We start from the raw sequence: 19625 nt of genomic DNA, 5'->3' as shown, positions 1-19625 counted from the left end.
GATCTTAAATCATAGAACACTATTATTATTTCAGTCACTGATCCATAAACATGCCAGACGGTGTAATTATTGCAGCTTTACATTAGATGTTGGCTGAGAAAATGACACAACAGCATTGTTTAGGGAATATGAATAAGTTCCTACCGTTTTGCTTGTCCTTTGAAACACAAGTGTAATGTCTGAAATACCATCCTCCAGGCTATTTCTCTTTGCAATAATAGTGGGAGGGAGGGAATTTCGCAGAGGAACTCTGAAATCTAGTTCCCGAGAGGGGAGCAGAATGACTCAATGCTCACTGATTCACCCAGATGGGTTGCAGGAGGAGGTGAGGTCATGGTCAAGGAGTCTGAGGATTTTGAATTTGACATGCTGAGCCATGCAATGATGGGCTCGCGGAGCCTGGAGGAGGAGTGGACATGGACTGCAGAGCCCTAGAAGGTCTGCAGCTTCTACAAGGAAGAGTTGCGAGAGTCCAGTGAGCAGGTCATTGAAATAATCGAGCCTGGCCATGATGTGGATGAGGGTTTCGGCAGCTTTCAGTTAGGGTTTGGGTTAACCAGCATGTCAAATTCAAAACCTCAGACTCCTTGACCATGACCTCACCTCCTCCTGCAACCCATCTGGGCGAATCAGTCAGCATTGAGCCATTCTGCTCCCCTCTCGGGAACTAGATTTCAGAGTTAACCCTAACCCTAACCCTAATATAAAACAATTCAGTGTTTTATATATAAAATCATTCCAAAGATAATTGCATCTCATTTATTTTAAATATACCCTGTAGACTAGATCCATGGGATTTACTTCCTGTCAAAAAAAATCAATTGGATACCTATAGTTTATTCAGCTGGTAACTGTGAACATTATTTGTATCACAATACATGGACCCATAATGATATTTCTGTCAACAATTATTAACTGTTTACCAGGATTAAATTTATACTTTATAACTGAATGTACATGAATATTCCTTACCATTTTGTAAGGTAGTTTTCACCTCTCTCTCAAGTTGCTTAATTGACACTTTCAAAATCTCCCAAATAAAGATTTAAGTGAAATATTGTTCTATCACCACATACAGTATATTATGTTTCTTGCAGCTAATGAAACAATGTCACCTCTGTATTTGACTCTAATATACCTCCTGTAAACACTACCATTACAACAAATCCTGGGAGGAGATCCCCTTTAGGCTCAATGGGTAACAAAATACTAATCCTTGCATTTGATAGAGCACCTTTTACATCAGGAGGATGTCTCAAATAGCATCAGAGGATTTATGAAAACACATTATGTAAACACGGTTAACAGACCAGTTAGATCCAAGTTTGGCTCTTTGTTCTGTTATATGTTAGCTGTTTCCAACAAGATAGCAGTTGGAGTGTAACAAAGGCTTCAATGGTGCTTGTCTTGGTAACAGAAGAGACATATCAGAAATGTTTTTCAATCCTGACTGCTATCCAGTGACAATCTCTGGAAATACAGATGTGTGAATATTCGATAAAGACATGATTCGGTTCAGCTCTCATTCACTCCAAAATAAATAACCTTCAAGATCTATTCGCCCATTCGCACACCTCTCAGATGAAGCATCATTCCACGTGCGGATGGGGTGCAACGAAGCTCTCAAGTCTGGTTTGGATACTCTCACGCACGGTGACAGGTTTCCCATCCACGTACGCGCATGCGGGTCACGAAGCAAAAGAAAATATTAATTCTAATTCAATCCCGTTCACCGAATAATAACAATAATAGTATCCCTTGCATTCAAATATAGCGCCTTATCACGTCGTTCAGACGCCTCAAAGCGCTTCACAGGATGTACCGTGAAGTGGACGGATTGCGCATCTTGTGGGCTAAATGGTGAATGGGGGACCTTTGCGCTTCCGCGGAGCGCAGCCTAAAAGCCTTCTCCCGGGGTTGTGGAGTTGCCCGAAGCAATCATCCGTGGAGTCCTGTAGCTCAGTGGTTAGAGCACTCGCTTTGCAAGCGAGAGACCTGAGTTCAATTCCAGGCAGAGGGCCAAACCTTGGGCAAGTTTCCTCACTCCACACAGAGCCTAATAATAATCCCTCCAAAACCAAAACAATAATAAATTGGTCATTTTCAATCTGCGACTGTTTGTGGGACATTGCTGTGCGCAATTGGCTGCCGCGTTCGCCCACAAATATACAGTCAATTCACTTTACAGTGTGTTCTGTGAAGCGCTTTGGGACGTCCTCCCGACGTGAAAAGTGCTATATCAAATGCAAGGATTATTATTATTATTATTATTATCCGGGGGCGGGCGGGGTGGGGTGGGGGGGTGGGAGGGGGGTGGGGGGCGCCGCCTGCTCTCAAGGACCAAGCGTGTCGCAGAATCCAAGCAATAGACCCCCCTCCTTCCTTCCCCCCCTTTTCTGGTTCCCTCTTCTTTCCACCTCCTCTTTCTCTCTCCCTCCCCCTCCTCCCCCCTCTCACCCCTTCTCCATTTTGTTTCCCTGCTCCCTCCCTCTCTCTCTCTCTCCCTCTCTCTCTCTCTCTCTGTACCCCGTCCCTCCGCCAGCTACAAAGCCACGGAATGTGTTGACGGCGGAATGTCCTCCTCCTCCACCTCATTATTATTATTATTATTCAGTTAAATCCCTTTTAATGATTCGCAGGAATTAACGGCGATGACGCCTCGGTGCGCGTGCGCGCGCGTGGTGCGTGCGTGCGTACGTCACTGCGCGCGCGACCGACGGAGGAGGGAGGGAGGGAGGGAGGAGCGAGCGGCGCGGGAGAGGTGAGAGGTGAAGGGGCGGGGCCGCACGGACATGACGTCACGACCAAGCCCGGGGGGTGGGTGGGTCGGGACCAATCGGATGGTGGTTGCCCTGGGTTACCGCGGGATTTCCCCGCCCTCCCGAGTGATTGACAGGCGGGGGGGCGCGCGCGCACACAGAGAGAGAGAGAGAGAGAGGTGGTCTCGCGCGCGTGACGCAGGAGGGGATCGGACGGTTGGGCTCGAGGCGAGTCTGGAAGATTCAAGTGCGAGGGAAGGGCGCGAGGCCCCCGACCGAGAGTCTGCGCCGCGTGAAGGTCACTCACTCACTCACTGACTGACTGACTGACTCGGCCATCTTTGTCTGTGTGACAGCGAGTGCGTGCTGAGTATCAAGCTCTCTCTCTCTCTCTTTCTGTGGTTTGTGTCCCTGATTGTTAGTCCCAACGGCCTTTTTTGCCTCCACCCCTTCCTTCCTTTCTTTCCCTCCTTCCCTCCCTCTCACTCTCTCTCTCTCTCTCTCTCACTCCCTTCTCACCCCCACCCCCCACCCCATTCCTTTCTACCCCCAACACCCAACCCAGGCCACTTCACCGAAGTCAAACTCCTTTGCCCCCCCCCCCAGCACCACCACCACCACCTCCAACTCTCTGCCCTTTGCTCACCTCTGTTCAAATCTCCTCTACCTCTTGGGTCATCCACCTTTCCTTCCTTCCCTCCCTCCTCCCCCCCCCCCCCCCCCCCCCCACCTCCCCTACCCCCTGGCTTTGCCCTGTGAATTGCTCTGCGCCCGTAAAGTGCCCTATTCCCCCCCCAGTCCCTCTCCAGGCTTCACTGGCTCACTTATCGCGGCTCAGATCGGCTTCCAAGATCCCCGCCGCCGTCTCCGTGAATCCCTTCGCGTTCCGGGCGCCCTCTCAGCTCTGCTTACTTCGCTGCTCCCTTTCAGCCGCTCAGCCCCGAGGCTCTGGAACTCCATCCCCCAGTGCCTTCGCCGCCTCCTCCCTTTCCTCCTTCGAGGCCGGTCGGTCGGTCTCAAGATCTTTCTCTTCGACAGTGCCTTCAGCTCCCCTCTCGACTCGCTACCCCCTCCTCGCTCCTTCCCTCCCCTCCCCTCACCCTGACCCTGACCATTTCCCCCCCAAGGCTCGGGTCCCGACCCAACTGTCCAGCGCCTTGGGACGTCCTCCCGACGTGAAAGGCGCTCTACAAATGCAATCTTGTTGTTGTTGTATTCCGCCTCCGCTCGGCTGGCTCCAGCTTGTTCCTCGTCCCCTCCTCTCCACCATCGGCAGTCGTGCTATCAGCCACTAAGCCTCGAAACTTTGGAACTTTCTCGCTCAATGCTCCTGCCACGCCCACACCCTCCTTCTCCTCCTTCTGATCTGGCCTGAAGACCTCCTTATTAATAATAATCCTTGCATTTGAGGCAGCACATTATCACGCCGTCAAGACAGTTCAAAGCACTTCACAAGTTATACTGTAACGTGTGTTGAATGTGCACTTTGTGGGTGGAACACGTCACTCAATCTACATACAGCAATGTTCCCACAAACAGTCATGGACTGGGGGACCCAGTTTATTGGGGAGATTTGTTGACCAAGACACTGGGAGAGGGAAACTCCCTTTTCTTCTGAGACTTTAACCTGTGTGAAAGGTACTGTGTAAAGTGCAAGCTTGTGTAAGGTGTGCCTTGCTTGCGCCTGTGGAATTGAGTCCCAACACCATGGAAATCACACTGTGGCTCAGTTTTGCTTCTGGGTGGAACTCTTGTCTCTTTTTTTGAAAACCTTGGCGACAACAGAGGTGCACTGCTAACAAAAAGCTTTGCATTTTATTTGCTCGTTCATTGCTCACCCTGTTGTGTCTGATCCACGGCAAAAATTCTTATTTCTTGGCGAGCCCTATCATGGGAAATGGGTTTGCTGTTTTAAATGATTCTAACAAATGCATCTAGTGTTTAAACTGAAATGCCACTGCAATTTTTTAATGCTGTACTGTTAGCTATTTGTGACTTTATTAGTGTGCATGTAGAATGTGAAAGGTGCTCTGTAAATATAAATTATTGTGTGTGTGTAAAGACATTGGTGGATCGTTTTGATTCCAAGAATGTGTTAATTATGACACATTTTTTGTGACTCTTTGGATTTCGGGGAAAAAATTGCAGATGAGTGATATGGGTGAACAGCATCATTCTATTTGTTTACTTGTACCTGCCTGTATAGACTGGGCTGTAATTTGTAAATATAATTTTTGGTATCCCATTAAGCATAACTTTTTTGAAAGGCTGCTGCTTTCAGTCATCTCTGCTTCCTGTATGCTGTATTAATTACACATAGTACTGGAACTTTGGTGAAAACTACAACAAAAGCACTGGAAGACTTCCCAGAACTGTGGCTTCAACCCCCTCCCATCCGCAGCACAAGTTTAAAACTGATACCAGCTGAGTCATTTGATAACGTTTTTTTAAAAAAGTAAAACAATTTGCTTCAGGAACTGTGTAAAACACTTACATAATGAAAACCTCTATTTACTATTTCCCATGATAAGGCTCGCCAAGAATAAGAACTAGTCTACCATATGTTCTTCCAGAGTGTAATTTTTTTGCAATACATTGACGGTTTGAAATGCGTGTTTACATTTTATAAAAAAAACTTTTGCCTGTTGTTTTACAGAATCTGAAGGAGCAGTAACTTGTCGCATAAGAGAGGTGGACCAGATGAGATTTGGTTAAAAATAAGTTTTCTGACTCACTGCAAAATTTCTATATTTTTTGAGTTGTGGAAACAGATTAACAAAGACTGAAATAACTGTCAAAGTAACCTACAGCACAGCAGGATCAACATGGATATTACAACAGACTGTCAACAAGACCTTTCAAATGAGATGTATAGGCTTGGAACATTTATAAACTTTCCATCTGATGTCCCTATTTCTGAAAGAACATTGGCCAGAGCAGGGTTCATTTACGCTGGTGTTAAAGATCAGGTGAGATGTTTTAGTTGTGGTGGAATGATAGAAAACTGGCAACATGGAGATTCTGCAGTCGGAAAACACAGGCAACTATTCCCAGCCTGTGAGTTTATTAACGGTTCATGGTTGAACAGTGAGCAAATGCCAACCACATATGCTGAAGGTCATCAACTGTTAGAGAATGGAACCCCTAGGTATATTAATAGACAATTAAATAATTTAAGTTCTCCTATTGATGATGCGGTGAGAACTAAAAGCATTGAAGACATGTCTCATCTACGACCTAGAAATCCTGACATGTGTAATGAAGAAGATCGAATGAATACCTTCAGTAACTGGCCTAGCTATGGCATAGTAGCTCCGAGAGAACTTGCCAAAGCAGGACTTTACTATACCAGTAATAATGATCAGGTTCAATGCTTCAGTTGTGGTGGATTAATGCAAAACTGGGAACCTGGAGATCGAGCCATGTTAGAGCACAAGAGACATTATCCCATGTGTTCCTTCGTTTTGGGATATGATGTTGGTAATATACCCCATGAACAAAATAGTTGTACTGCAGGTGCAATCCACCCTTCAAGTAATAACGAACCAAGAGCAAACTTTTCCAGTTTTCCCAGACACCCAGACAAGCAGACATTTGATGCACGCCTCGAAACCTTCAGGTCGTCAGCAGGTTACTTTCATAATGTTGAAGACTTTGCGAGAGCTGGTTTTTACAGCACAGGTACTAAAAATCTAAATACAGCATATTTTCAAGTTGAACAGGATTTTGTTACTTTGCACGTTTTCAAATTGCATTTCTTTCATGCAACTGAAGCATTCTGTCAGATTAAAATCTTTTATTTTTCATCCTGTTATAGGTGAAAAGTCTGCTGAGGAATTTGGTTAAGGGAGTGAGCGAGAAATGGGTGGATTCTTGGGAAGTAAACATATTAAGGGGTATGGTGGGAAGGTGGCATAGGAAAGGCTGTGGGACGTAGATCATAAAGTGGTTTGTGGCAGAGGTGGCTCACTGTTCTGCATTTCCTATATTCTTGCATCTCATTCAGAGCCATCAGTAATGTTTCAGTAACTTGCCTGCATGCTCATTGTTGCATGCATGAGTTTAGTCTGAATACTTTTGTGGGCTGTTTGCTTGTGGCAGGGCATCACAGGGAATTCTAATCTTGCTGAATGTTCACACTTTCCAGCATGGGTCAATGAATTGCAATAAGGAGCAGTAGAGCTGTTCCTTCATTGCCTTCAGGAAAGGACTGAGCATTTTGGGGAATAGAAAATAAATAAAAAGCCTAAACAAAATCCTGTTCAACTTGAAGAGCCACTTTGCAAAAATAATAACTGTCGTACCCTCCTTCAATAACCACAATATTGCTGGGGATGATCTAATAATAAATAATAAGGAACAAAATATGAAATGTAGCAAAACATTCATTTGGCCTGATTGATAGTACTACAACATGGCCTGTTTATTTGCAGTTTGTAAACATTTTTGTAATACACAGGTGGGAATCAGTTTAATGAACTGCTGTATTGCTGTACTATACAAAAAGGGAAAGTGCTAAATTGTCTAATTTCTGTCACATGGAAGTCACACCCATTTCTTTGATTGAAGATTAATCTTTTTAGTCACAATGGATCCATCCTAAACATCCCTTTTCTGCTTATCGTCAGTTTCTCATATCAGGAAGGCAAAGTTTCATGCTCTTTCCTTTTTCAATTGTGGAAATTTTAAACTCAATAACTTTCTGGGAAACCATATTGATGATTAATTGCCTGAAAACCTTTTCGATTAATTCATTTGAGGTTTGGGCACTCGGTGCAATATAAATGCAATTATAATTGTGACCCACTCTCGTCTCAGAAGATCCCATGAGCAGCTAGGCCTATCTATGATAATTTCGCTCCATTTGAAGACCTACCTCTTTGCCAAGTCAGTTATTCTCATCCCCACTATGCTCCCACTATTGCACCATCAGCAGTGTAGATTTGAATTGTATTGTGCATGGCAGGATCAACTCAGAGTCAATGTGGAACAGAGAGATCTCAGACAAACCTAAGTACAGGCAATACAAGTGCTCTTGCCTCTCTTGAACTCGGGTGGGAACAATCCTGATTTCTATCTTATTGTCTCTGCTCTGTTAGAAAATGGAAGTCCTTATCTCATATGGTTATCTGAAGGTGCAGTGTGCACTGGACATTACAGACAGCTTTAAAACAGTTTAAAGCACACAATAAGAAATGTTATTCTTTCATTTTCAGGTGATGGAGACAGCGTGAAGTGTTTTTACTGTGATGGAGGATTGAGAAATTGGGAATCTGGTGATGACATCTGGGAACAGCACGCAAAATGGTTTCCAGGGTAAAGTGCTTAATATTGGAATGGATAGTTCCAATGGGTGGTTGTGGTCAATGTGGCAGCCCCCAAACTTAAAAATGTTAATTAAATCAAAGTGTTCTTACATATATATATATATATATATTAAAAAAGACCAACACAACTCTTTATCATTCCCTTCAATTTCTCCACCAAATAGCCATCTATTTCCCTCTCAACTTTGGAGACACAATATCCCATTGCAGTTTCCCTGTGTTCTTTCCACATATTCACCACTTTTAATGTGGAGTAATTAATTAAATATTAACTGATGTGGCAGTGCTTTAGTCTTCTTAATTCTCTATATTTCTCCCCTGCTCTCTCTCCACACTTCTTCCTCCACCCTTGAGGTCTTGTAGCCCATTGAAAACTTCAAATTAGTTTCTGTCTCTCTCTATTAAATATATATAATATACAAAAAGACTTAAGAATTGGTGTTAAGCCATTTTTCTACTGCTATTTTTATTCAATAAATTATTTGGTCCTGAATTTTGTAGTTGCTTTTTCCAGGAATATTGTGGTTGTTTTAGGACTGGGATGACATTTTCTAAAAATGTAGATTTGGAGAGCAAATTGCTTCAATCACTATGAATTTAATCTGAGATTGACTTATTTCCTGTAGCTCAGTAGTTCGAGCACTCGCCTCGCAAGCGAGAGACTTGGGTTCGATTCCCGCCAGGGCGAAACCGTGCGCAAGTTTCCTTACTCCACACGCCCGATAATAATCCCTCAAAAAAAAATTTGGTCACTCAATCCACGACTGCCGCGTTTGCCCACAAATAAACTGTTAATTTATTTTACAGTACTGTGAAGTGCTTTGAGACACCCAGAAGACATGAAAAGCACTATGTCAAATGCAAGGATTATTAGTACTATTTGTAGAAACTCCTGAGAAATAATTCTACTGTTTATCATTGCAGCTGTGATTTTCTGATTCATCATAAAGGCCAGGTTTTTGTGAATGAAGTTCAGTTAAAGAAATTGTTCAATTCTACGGTAAGTTACAGTATATAATTGTTTTAATGTAGCTCTTCTAATCAGATTCAGGTGAATTCATACTTAATAAAATTCAACAATCTGTGTTTTCTGAACTTCTGTTTCTTATCAAGTATACATACGCTGGTCACTTTAGATATCTGTATGCAATGCAGAAGATTATCTTAAGGACTAAAACCCCCCTTAAAAACTGATGCCACTTGTGCTTATCAAATAGGTGAATCTATTTTCAATATGAGAAACAAATAAAGCACGAGTTTTTGAGTTTTGTGATATCTGACATTGGTATTAAATTTCAATCCTTGTTTGCAAGAATGTGATTCTAAAAGGGGGTAGACTTATCAATACGAGAATTAACATGTAATTTTATTCCAGACTGGAGTGTTACCAGAAGACTATCTTTCTAAACCGGAACCAGGTTAGAATTTTTTCTACATACTGCTAAATATTTTTTACACCTTAATCCCATTTTTTCCTGCAGATTAGAATTGTGAAATGTCTTCGAAAAATCGATTGGTGCTGGGATTTACTTGAACGAGTTCTAAAGCGCCTTGGGCTGCTGCTGTTTGGATTCCACTGCATTAAAGAGGCCGAGAGGAATTCAGAGCCTGGCGGCAATATTGAAGCAAACATCCATGCATGAATTTATGCATGCACAGTTGTTTCTAAATTGCAGCTGATGACTTGTTATGCCTCTGGCCTGTTGGGGTGGGCTGACATGGCAGAATGCTTTATGGGCTGTCACAGCTGATACTGTTCTCACCCAGCATTCTCTCTCTTTTCAATCCCGTCCTTGGGTATCTATTCTCATTCTTCTGTTTGCAATCCAATGGGATTTTTTTTGTGATGTTTTTTGTCACTGTTAATATCCTCATGTGCGTTTTCTACTTGCTCTTTCAGAAGACCGGCTAATGACAACCGCTGCAGTTCAGGGTGCTCTTGGAATGGGTTTTGACAGATCGCTGGTGAAAGAGCTAGTTAAAAAAAAATTTCAGGCAATGGGTGACAACTACACATCTGTTCAAGCTCTTGTTGCAGATCTACTGATAGCTGAAAAAGGAGGAACCCAAGATGTGGAACAGGGTGACAAACCAAATAAAAGTAAGTTGGAGTTTTTACTTGCTATTCAACCCATTTCATTTAACTTTTAAAATGGAGAAGTGGGTGAGAAAACATCATGGTCTGCAAATTAAATGGAGATATTCATTGTAGCCAGGGGATATGTTGTGGCTTTCCCATGGTTTATATCTCTCTACATTACGTTCATTAAAAGGCACTAATTTTCTGCTGATATATATTGTCTGGACTGGTGTATGAAGATTGGCCAAAAGGTTACAGTGCAGCACCTTCAGGAGACGACGAGGGAAATAGAAAGGAATCTTAAATGTTCCTAAAATGAAAGAGTTCTATAAGTTAAAGGAGGGCGGGAATTAAAACACTTATATAGAATTCTTTGAAGGATACATAGTTTTAACACTAGCATCTGTATGTTTCGCCCATAAAATATACAGTCACCTCACTTTACAGTACATTCTTAAAGCGCTTTGAGACGTAAAGGTGCTATATCAAATGCAAGGATTATTATTACCTTTCCATTGATATGCTTATGTTTGAACTTTGCTCTGTTCCTGTATTATGATCATATGCTTTTTGTGTTCAATGTTATGCTTTGGTTTTAAAAAGGATAAATTAGTTCAAATTTCTCTAACATTGAGTTCTTGTTTTAACATTGCTTTTTCACTATTAATCTTCATAGGTATAAGCATGGAAGACCAGTTGAAAAAGTTGAAGGAAGAGAAGTGTTGCAAAGTTTGCTGGGAACGAGATGTTTCCATTGCCTTTGTACCCTGTGGTCATGTCGCGACTTGTAAAGAATGTTCTGTTGCTGTCTCCAGTTGCCCTATATGTTGCGTGAAAATTCAAGAGAAAGTTAGAATATACATGTCTTAATAACTGAGCGATAGCTTTGCTATTAAGTAAATATAATTTATCTGAAGGGTTTTACTATAATTAAATTTGCTGAGATTTTATTAAGCCTATGCACACCAATAATATCCTGTTTAGGCTGCACTGTTGGAGGTGGCCTGTGCATACATGCTATCCACAAGAAGTGCCACTAATATCATGTACAGTATCCTGAAAGTGACATTTGTAGTTCTTCCTGTGCATCACACACAATACATAGGATGTGATGTCAGCGGTAACCCTAATGATGAAGTCCCTCATTTTTCCGCACCTCACTTATGACATTGAGACAATGAACCCAGCCAATTGCGTTCTATAACAGGGTTTCTCTGTAAATGGTATTTACTAGATTAGTGCCAAATCCACAGGTTTCTTAAAAGTTGGGCAGAAATTCACTATTACTACGACATTGTCTATTATGTTGGAAAACTCTTGGTGGTTGATCATGCGCCATAATTTATATGAAAGTCTTCTTTACCTACAAATCATGTTCCTTTTGATTATAAAGTAATAAATACTGATTTCTAAGCACTCTGAGATGGTACCCTGCTTGGAGGCGCCATATAAGTGCAAGTTGTTGTTACCTGAAGAACATGTACAGTATCTAACATTGTATGGATATATATAATACTGAAGTTAATATATTAGCTATTTAGTGGAGCTGCCATTCATTCTGCTTGTCATTTGTTCTTATTCAAATGTATTTTCATTTTTAAAATTATGTAGTAGCATTCTTGTTTAAACTGACAACATTGTTCCTTAGGTATGTGCTTTTACAGGAAGGTTTCCTCAATCATATCTAGGCTTCCTCAATCACTTGGCTGAATAAATACACAAGTACATTAGATTGGAACATTCAATTTTAGTCGGTTGCATTCTCCTTCCACCATTATTGTGCAAATTTAAAATGCACCTTAAGTGAATGTATTGAGCTGGCAGCACAGTGCAAAGTATGTAATGCAGTTTTTGAAATGGTTTGGCAAGGATTAAAAATGTTGGGTGTTAATCAAATTTGCACGCCATGGTTGTTATGTCAGTCCTTGGCATGCTGCCAGATAAGTAGTACACTCCCATCTTTCTGTAAGAGAATTCAGGAAAACCTGCTTAGCTTGTTTGTGCCTTTTTATCCTATCACAAAGTACTAATGGTGCCTTGATCTACAGAATAAAGCATCCCATTAAAAGCTGAAGTAAACTCATTGTGGCAAAATGGTTCCAGGGAAGGGGAATTGTGGATTTTTGAAAAAGTATATATGCATTCAGTACAGATTCTAAGTTTCATTTGAAATTCTAATTCAAAAGGTAATTTTTGGAATTGTATATATTAGTATTAGAATTATAGTCACAGGTGCAATATTTATATAATATTGATAAATAAGATTGGAACTAAAAGTGAAAAAAGTAACTTCAAATGATTTGTATGGACTGAAATTGTGGACCAATGGGACCTGAAATAACTTTTTAGGTTCTCTCATGGACCAGACAATTAAGTCCATGGTGTAACTGAAACGGCTGCTTCAATCCTGCCCTACATAGCAGAACACTAACCGAATGTTGTGCTGTAAAACAATGGCACAGAATATTGAGAACTTGTCTTGTTTATAATAAACTAAATCAAGCTGCTTTAAGACGCAAATGTAGAGCGTTTAATTCTTACAATCAGTTTTTTAAGATTTCATTTCTTTTAAAAGCTATTTATAAATTGGCGTTAAATTAAACTGAGAGGCGTTGCTTTCTACTCATCCCAAGTCGCACAAGAAAGTATAAAATTAAGATGCTAGAACTAGATTCTTGGTCGAACTCGTGGGAATGAGTGCGCAGATCCATTTTGGTCATTTTTTAAAAAAAAAACTAGTTCATTCTTTCAGTAAATGTCAAATAAAGAATTAACAGGATCGTTAGCGAATATTTAATATGGCTGTGACAAGTGGATAATTTTGGTAAATATACCATATTGTTTTCAAAATGTACTTCGATTTTGCTATGTTTTAATTTACTGTCCATTACTCTGTTAAATATTTTTTCTTAAAGTAATTGTGCAAGAATGAATTGTTTTGCTGCTCAGAACTTGTGCATAATAAAAGCTGATCGTTAAATTTTCTTTTGAATCTACATGACTATCCCTCGCTTGTGTTGAATGGAAATGCAGCATTGTCGCTCATCACAAAGCTGAAAAATTTGCAGGGTCAACCTGTTCTAATGACCATTTCAACAGCAATCCTGGTAGGATTCCGAGGAATTACGCGTGTCCTCAGTTTATATGAAAAAAAAATCAAAGCAAGTTGGATATAAAAAACACCCCGAATTTCACGGTTCAATACGATAAATTTGTGCACTGTTCTGTTTCGATTTCTTTGCCGTGTGAGAAAGTACTTGGACCCAGGCCGTTTCTTTAGCTTTGCTCCCTGACCCAAACCTCAGCCTCGCATTGCGAATGCCTCAGTTGATTGGATTGCTCCTGGATTGGCCTTTCGCTGGTTTCAATCTTACTCGCCAGAGTCTTCGAAATCAGCATCAATGGGCAATTTGGTTACTCTTAAAGATGAAAAGTGACGCTTATGTCACAGGCTTCAAAATGTTGCAGTGCTTGGCAATTTGACCCTGTCGTCCTGGTCACTTCTGCTCCGGTTGAATTGCAAGATTATTTTCGGTTTATATTCTGAAAGGAAAGCGCTGTCTGTTATTGCTCTTCGATCGCAACAGTCTCTCCGGGTGCTATCCAGATTTGTGTTCCCTTCCTAGTCCAAATTAAAAGTATTTGTTCATCTCATTGCTTATGGGATGGTGGGTGCGCAGGGCACCTGACGCATTTGTCAACAATGATGTTCACTTCATTTCTGATCAATTGTATTTTGTAAGCTTTGGGGTGTTTCGTCTTACCTAAATCGAAGTTATTCAGTGGAATAATTCAACACCTCGGTAACGTATATTGTCAACGGGAGGTTCTTTATATTTTTTTTTGGAGGGGAGAAAACTGTCTCGGAGGTTTTTAAGCACTGTGGTGGGCTGCCTGTTGGCTGTTTAGAAGTGACAGGAAGCGATTAGAGCAAATACTGCGTGATGGGTTATGTTAACGTTTATCTGCAATAGTGATCTGGTTAGAGCAGCTGCTGAGTAGATCTTCTTAACAGTTGAACTGATTCTGAATATATTAACATGCCTCACAGTCTAAAATGAGCTATAACTGAAATAAGTTGGCCATCTCCATTGACTCTCAATCCCTCAGTGGTCCTGATGTAAACATACCCCATAGTTTTGCCGTGCAATATTTTCCATGGAGCTGCGGTGCTGCTCTAATTGCATTCAACATTCACAAGAGAGTATCGACAACATAATATTCAAAATGGTAAAACATGCAGCTGTAGCAAAATTACCTGTAACCCTGCTCTCAAGAAAAAAACCTGTCCCCTTCCATCCAATCTCTTAGCCATGTGCCTTCCTACTTGGTGCTGTGAAGCAGCAAACTCCCATTTTAGATTCAAAACATCAAATGTGGATTTGGTCCTTAAAATTAAGTTTAAAGTTCAGTCGCTGGCATCAATTACAAAACTTATATTCTGGTCTGTTAATTTTCAAACACCTTTTTGGGTTCAGTGCAGCAAGTACCTGTAGTATGATTCGGATGCAAATAAGAGAGATTTCCGAATTGAAAGTTTTATTGAAAGGTTTAATAACTGTGTTAACGTTACTGATTGCCTTTGGTGTATTCTTTAGTTGTAGGCCTCTCCAACCTCTCCAGTTCTCTCCCCCCCACCCCGCACTCTTTTTCTCACACTGGTGACAAGAAATACGACTGGATTTTACAGATGTTTGAATCTTAGATTGATCTGCCTCACATCATTGAGTCACTCATCTTTAATCTATCATTTTTGTTGTTGAGAGCATCTGTGAATTCGTGGGATATATATATATATTTTTAAAAAGTTGTTTCTGTGCTATTGTGCTATCTATCAATGCCTTAAAAATATTAAATCAGATTTTCTCCAGACTTCTGCAGCCGTTGGTGATTTGGGTATGGAAAATAGATGTGTGTACCTTGTGTGTATGTATCTATGTGCCCAAACATGCTGAATATTCCCCTGGGACAGGGAGCAGCTCTGATAATCACATTGGCTCTAAATTGCAGCATTTACTAAATTGGCAGCAACACTGCAAAGCTCCATTATCAGTCAAAACAAAACTGCTGAAACAGGTAACACCTGGTGTTAGATTTAAAATTCCTAACTCATTAAGAAATGCATTTTTTAAAAAAAATGCAATACTGTCCGGATGAAATTTTTAGATGTTTTTCGACTTTTCTCGTTGCATTTAGCTTCTGCTTTTTTTTGGATGGCTTTCAAATTTGCAGTGCAAAGATGCAAGCAGCCCTTTAAGATTTGGCTCTGATGCACGTTGGCACAGTTTCAGCAACTGACAGTTCTGAACTTCAAAAAAAAAATAGTGCACCGTTTGATACGTGAGAGTGAGACATCACATGCAGCACCTTGGGGAGAAAATTGGAGGCAGGGAAAGGGAGAGGAAAAAAGATCAAAGGGAAAGAAGAAGTAGGAAATTTACTGATTAATGCGCCACTGCGTCCCTTCAAGACGGCTTGTACAGACGTGATAAGCCTATTCACATGTGACTGTGAAATTGATCTCATCCTCGCCTACTTCCCTTCTCGCTCTACTCCTCAATACTCTCTCTCAAAATGCATCTGGCTGTCTTGAACTCTTTTATAGTATTTGCTACTGCAGCGTTCCTTGGCAACTTGATTCGCAGGTCTCTGCCAAAATGTTCTGATTGACTGCTTTTGCATACCTTATTCCCTAATGTGTGCTCCAGTCCCTAAGGTTTGAACCCTACGCCGCGGTAAATAAATCGTCATGATCAGCTTTATCAATCCTCTTCGTAATCTTGAAAATCTCAGTTGCATCATCCGAAGGTCTCTTGTCCAAAAAGAATCTGCCTTAACTTTGTTAAATTCCTGATACTTGCAATAATCTTTGTTGTTCACCTTTGTACCTCTCAGGTAATCAGAACTGCATACAATACTCCAGAAGGCTGAAATTCTAATCAGTGTTATGTACAGCATTTTAGGCCCCGAGCTGAGGGTGGAAATCAAAGGGGAACGGGAAGGATGCCCAAACACACGGTCAAAGGGGTACATCCCGAGACGGAGCTTGAATGAGGGGAGGGAGGAGGTTGAAGGATCTCTGGATTGGAGTTCCAGAGAGCGAGACAGAGTGGCTCAAAGTCCACCTGTCCATGGTGGGAGGTGGGGTGGGGGGGCCTGATGTTTTGCTGCTTTTACATTAAAACTTATTTTTCAAAGAGACGGGGTATCATCATGGCGCTGTACAGAGCTACATTGCTCCTCCGCAAATAAATACCCAAAATGCAGCCAAATCGCCACGTAGTACAACTAACTTCATGTGACAAAAGCTAAAGCTTTGCCAGATTAAATTATATTCTTGACTGAGCCCTGGCAAAGGCAATCTGAGAGTTCCCCATTTTCACGTCAGTTTTGCTGTACACCGACCGCAGTGGTTCTTGTAGAGTCATCACTGCATGTAACTTTTCCATGTGGTTAATCATTGCATTTATTAATTTACTGATCAACCAGGTGGAATTGTTACGCAAGGAAACCAGCTGGACTCATACCAACTCCAGTGATACAGAACTTGGTTTCTGTTAATTTCTTCTCTACTTTAATTCCAACAGGGCAATAGTTCTGTGTTCTCTTGTAAACTATACTCAATGATAACCAATATAAGTATACAAATGTAATTTTGTTGTTGTCGTTGCACAGTGTGCTTTAACTTGATCTATGTGTTTGTGGCATTACATCAAGAACTGCTGTCCTGGAAACAGAAAATCCTGTTTCAGTGCCTGAACAAGAAACATTACCTAATGTTTTGGATCAGACGCTTTTTTTAAAAGTTCTGTTGAAGGGTTGACCCCCAAACCATTAACCTGTCTTATCCTATCAGGTGCTAATTAATGTTTTATGAATTCCAGCATTTTCTGGTTTTAAATCATGTTTTCAGTATTTTTGTCAATATTGCTGTGACTTTTGTTATAATAAATAGTGTTAACTTTATTTTCATATGTTGGAAGATGCTATCTGCTTGAAGGGCACTATATAAATGTTGTTGGAAATGCTCAACGCACCAAAAAAATACGTGTTTTATTCTGCAATTGCCTCTTGTGAGGTGAGTTATCACCTCAATTATTTATTCAAAAACTTTCACCCGGATTCTTTGTAAACAAATGGAGAAAACATACAAGAATGAATATGTGTGCAGAAAAGTGGGCAACGGTGAAATGCTAATGATGCTTCGGTAAATTGCAAAGACACCTGCTTCTCCCCCAGTTGAGAATGACATGCCTCATTAACCCAGAAATATAATTGAGCTGAAAAACACAGATTTAAACCCCGTGAATAATGGGAATAATGTTCCAGTTTTGCTGCTTCATAGAAAATTAATTGTCTCTCCTTCCAATTTCGTTTACAAAATACTAACTTCCAAATAAGTCAATTGTGCCTTACCAATTTTTCTAGAAATATTATTTATATTCAGAACGTGTAATTTAATATTTGCTACATCCATTCCAGTTGTACTGAAGCCGGGTATAACTGAATATGTTTACACTTTGATATCTAGCACTTACTTTCATTTTGTCTATTGTGAAGCATAAGATGAATACACCAGTATTACATGAGTGTTCAACTTATTGTAAACCTAAAATCCAATTGCATACCCAGCAGAAATCCACGTGCACTGGGCATTAATAATACCTTTTTCACAGTCAACCCCATCTGGATACCTTGAATTAAATTCTTATCTGTTTGAATGTGCAAATTGTACACAAAGATATTGTTGGAGTCACACACACACACACAAGTTTACCTGTTAAGAGAAAAATTCTCCAGATAGAAAAATGTATACTGCATATTCACCAAGCGTTAGAGCTCTTTTTTTTTTTGACGTAACATCATCCCTCCTCACCAAAATAAAGTAAGAATTGTAGAAGTGCACTTCGCTCATTCTCTAATAAACTCAACAGCACCACGCTTTCTGCAAGCTCTCCTCTCCACGTTCAATTAGGCTGTTGTATTTGGATCGGTGTTTTGTCTGCTTGTGCGCCTTGAGGTGAAGAGATTATTATGTGCATAAATAGAACAATATTTTCCAAAAATGGAAAGCATTTACAAACAGCTTGTTTTGTGTTTCTGCACTATCTGCGAGAAACCGGCCTCTCCAATGTAATTGGCAGCCAATCTGCACAGTAATGTCTCTCAAACCACCATAAAGCACATAACCAATTTTATCAGTGGGGGGGGGGAGTAGGGGGTCGAACTCTGAAGTATATAAATTGGAATTGAGCCAAACAGACACTAATTGACGACTCTCATCGCTCCAGGGCTGATGGAGTTGCCTTTTATTATTTAACTCGGTGACAAACATTTATTCCACCTCCTCCACCGCCATTTCGATTTTGGTTAAAAAAACACTTTTAGTTTGGGTCTGACATGTGTGGAGACCCATCGCCAACCTGAAGAGTATCCAGGCCGGACAGAGAGTGCCGTCCATGCATGCATGTATGTACGTATGTCACAAACGCACGGAAATCTTCCTTCCCCCGTGCCCGGGATGGAACGCGGTCTCTCTCCCGGGGCCGGACTCGCCCGAGGGAATGGAGAGAGAAAGGGGTTGGAGGGAGAGAAAGAGAGTCCCACTCCCAACCCCCCCCCCACCCCATTGCTCGCTTGCAACAAGGCATTTTCCTGCCATGTGGGTAGAGTGGGTGCAAAGCAAGGCCAGGAGTGGAGTCCTGTAGCTCAGTGGTTACAGCGCTCGCCTCGCCAGCGGGAGGACCAAGGTTTGATTCCCGGGTCAGGGAGAAAACGTTGGGCAACGTTTGTTACTCCACACGCCCCCCCACCCCCCCATTTGCCGAGCAGTACGTAGGAACCCTGTCGTTAGCCGACGGGCGGCTCGCTTTTCCGTGGGGTTAATAGGCCCCTTCGAATAATAATTTTTTTAAAAAATAATAATAATAATAATGACGACGACGATTTGGTCACTCGTTTCCCTGACTCTTCTGCGGGACACCCCTGAGCGCAATTGGGCTGCCGCGTCTCTCCCTCTCCCCGGCAAAACCTACGGCCAATTCGCTTCACGGTGGGGGGGTGGGGGGGGGGGGGGGGGACAGCCCGGCCGGGCCCCGCCGAGCGCTCGGCCACGTGGCGGAGAACCCGACCGACCGGGCGGCGTCTCGAGCCCGAGGCTCGCGGTCGCTGCCCGACAAAACAAAGGGGGGGGCACCAGGACTGGGATGGGTGGGTGGGGGATGGATGGTGGGGGATGGGTGGGGTGGTGGATGGGTGGGGTGGGGGATGGGGTGGTGGATGGGGTGGGTGGGGTATGGGTGAGGTTGTGGATGGGTGGGTGGGGTATGGGTAGGGTGGGGAGGTGGGGGATGGGTGGGGAGGTGGGGGATGGGTGGGGTGGGGGATGGGTGGGGAGGTGGGGGATGGGTGGGGTGGGGGATGGGTGTGGAGGTGGGGGATGGGTGGGGGTGGGTGGGG

General features: G+C 42.0%; 1 protein-coding gene across 2 annotated transcripts; it reads left to right on the top strand.

The window, feature by feature from the left end:
* Nucleotides 1-2908: 2908 nt before the first annotated feature.
* LOC103178709 (E3 ubiquitin-protein ligase XIAP) lies at nt 2909-13150 on the top strand. Of its 2 annotated transcripts, none has more exons than XM_042340693.1 (7): nt 2909-3057; nt 5416-6440; nt 7976-8075; nt 9011-9086; nt 9462-9504; nt 9987-10187; nt 10843-13150. In XM_042340693.1, exons 2-7 carry the CDS (start codon nt 5585-5587, stop codon nt 11034-11036), a joined length of 1470 nt encoding a protein of 489 aa, XP_042196627.1. In that variant the 5' UTR covers nt 2909-3057; nt 5416-5584; the 3' UTR covers nt 11037-13150. The 2 variants fall into 2 exon arrangements, with proteins under 2 accessions (XP_042196627.1, XP_042196628.1); XM_042340694.1 differs by having other exon boundaries at nt 2909-3118.
* The last annotated feature ends 6475 nt before the right edge of the window (nt 13151-19625 follow it).

The sequence above is a fragment of the Callorhinchus milii genome, unplaced genomic scaffold (genome assembly GCF_018977255.1).
Source record: "Callorhinchus milii isolate IMCB2004 unplaced genomic scaffold, IMCB_Cmil_1.0 Scaffold15, whole genome shotgun sequence".
NCBI classification, from domain to species: domain Eukaryota; kingdom Metazoa; phylum Chordata; class Chondrichthyes; order Chimaeriformes; family Callorhinchidae; genus Callorhinchus; species Callorhinchus milii.
The sequence above is the reverse complement of the archived record's forward strand: the minus strand, read 5'-3'. Positions and strand labels throughout refer to the sequence as shown.

Excerpts from the sequence above, each read along its gene's own strand:
- LOC103178709 (XM_042340693.1), top strand. The coding sequence starts at position 5,585 with ATGGATATTACAACAGACTGTCAACAAGACCTTTCAAATGAGATGTAT. Across the intron at positions 6,441-7,975 it reads AGCTGGTTTTTACAGCACAG|GTGATGGAGACAGCGTGAAG; the intron begins GTACTAAAAATC and ends TTTCATTTTCAG. Across the intron at positions 8,076-9,010 it reads CACGCAAAATGGTTTCCAGG|CTGTGATTTTCTGATTCATC; the intron begins GTAAAGTGCTTA and ends TTATCATTGCAG.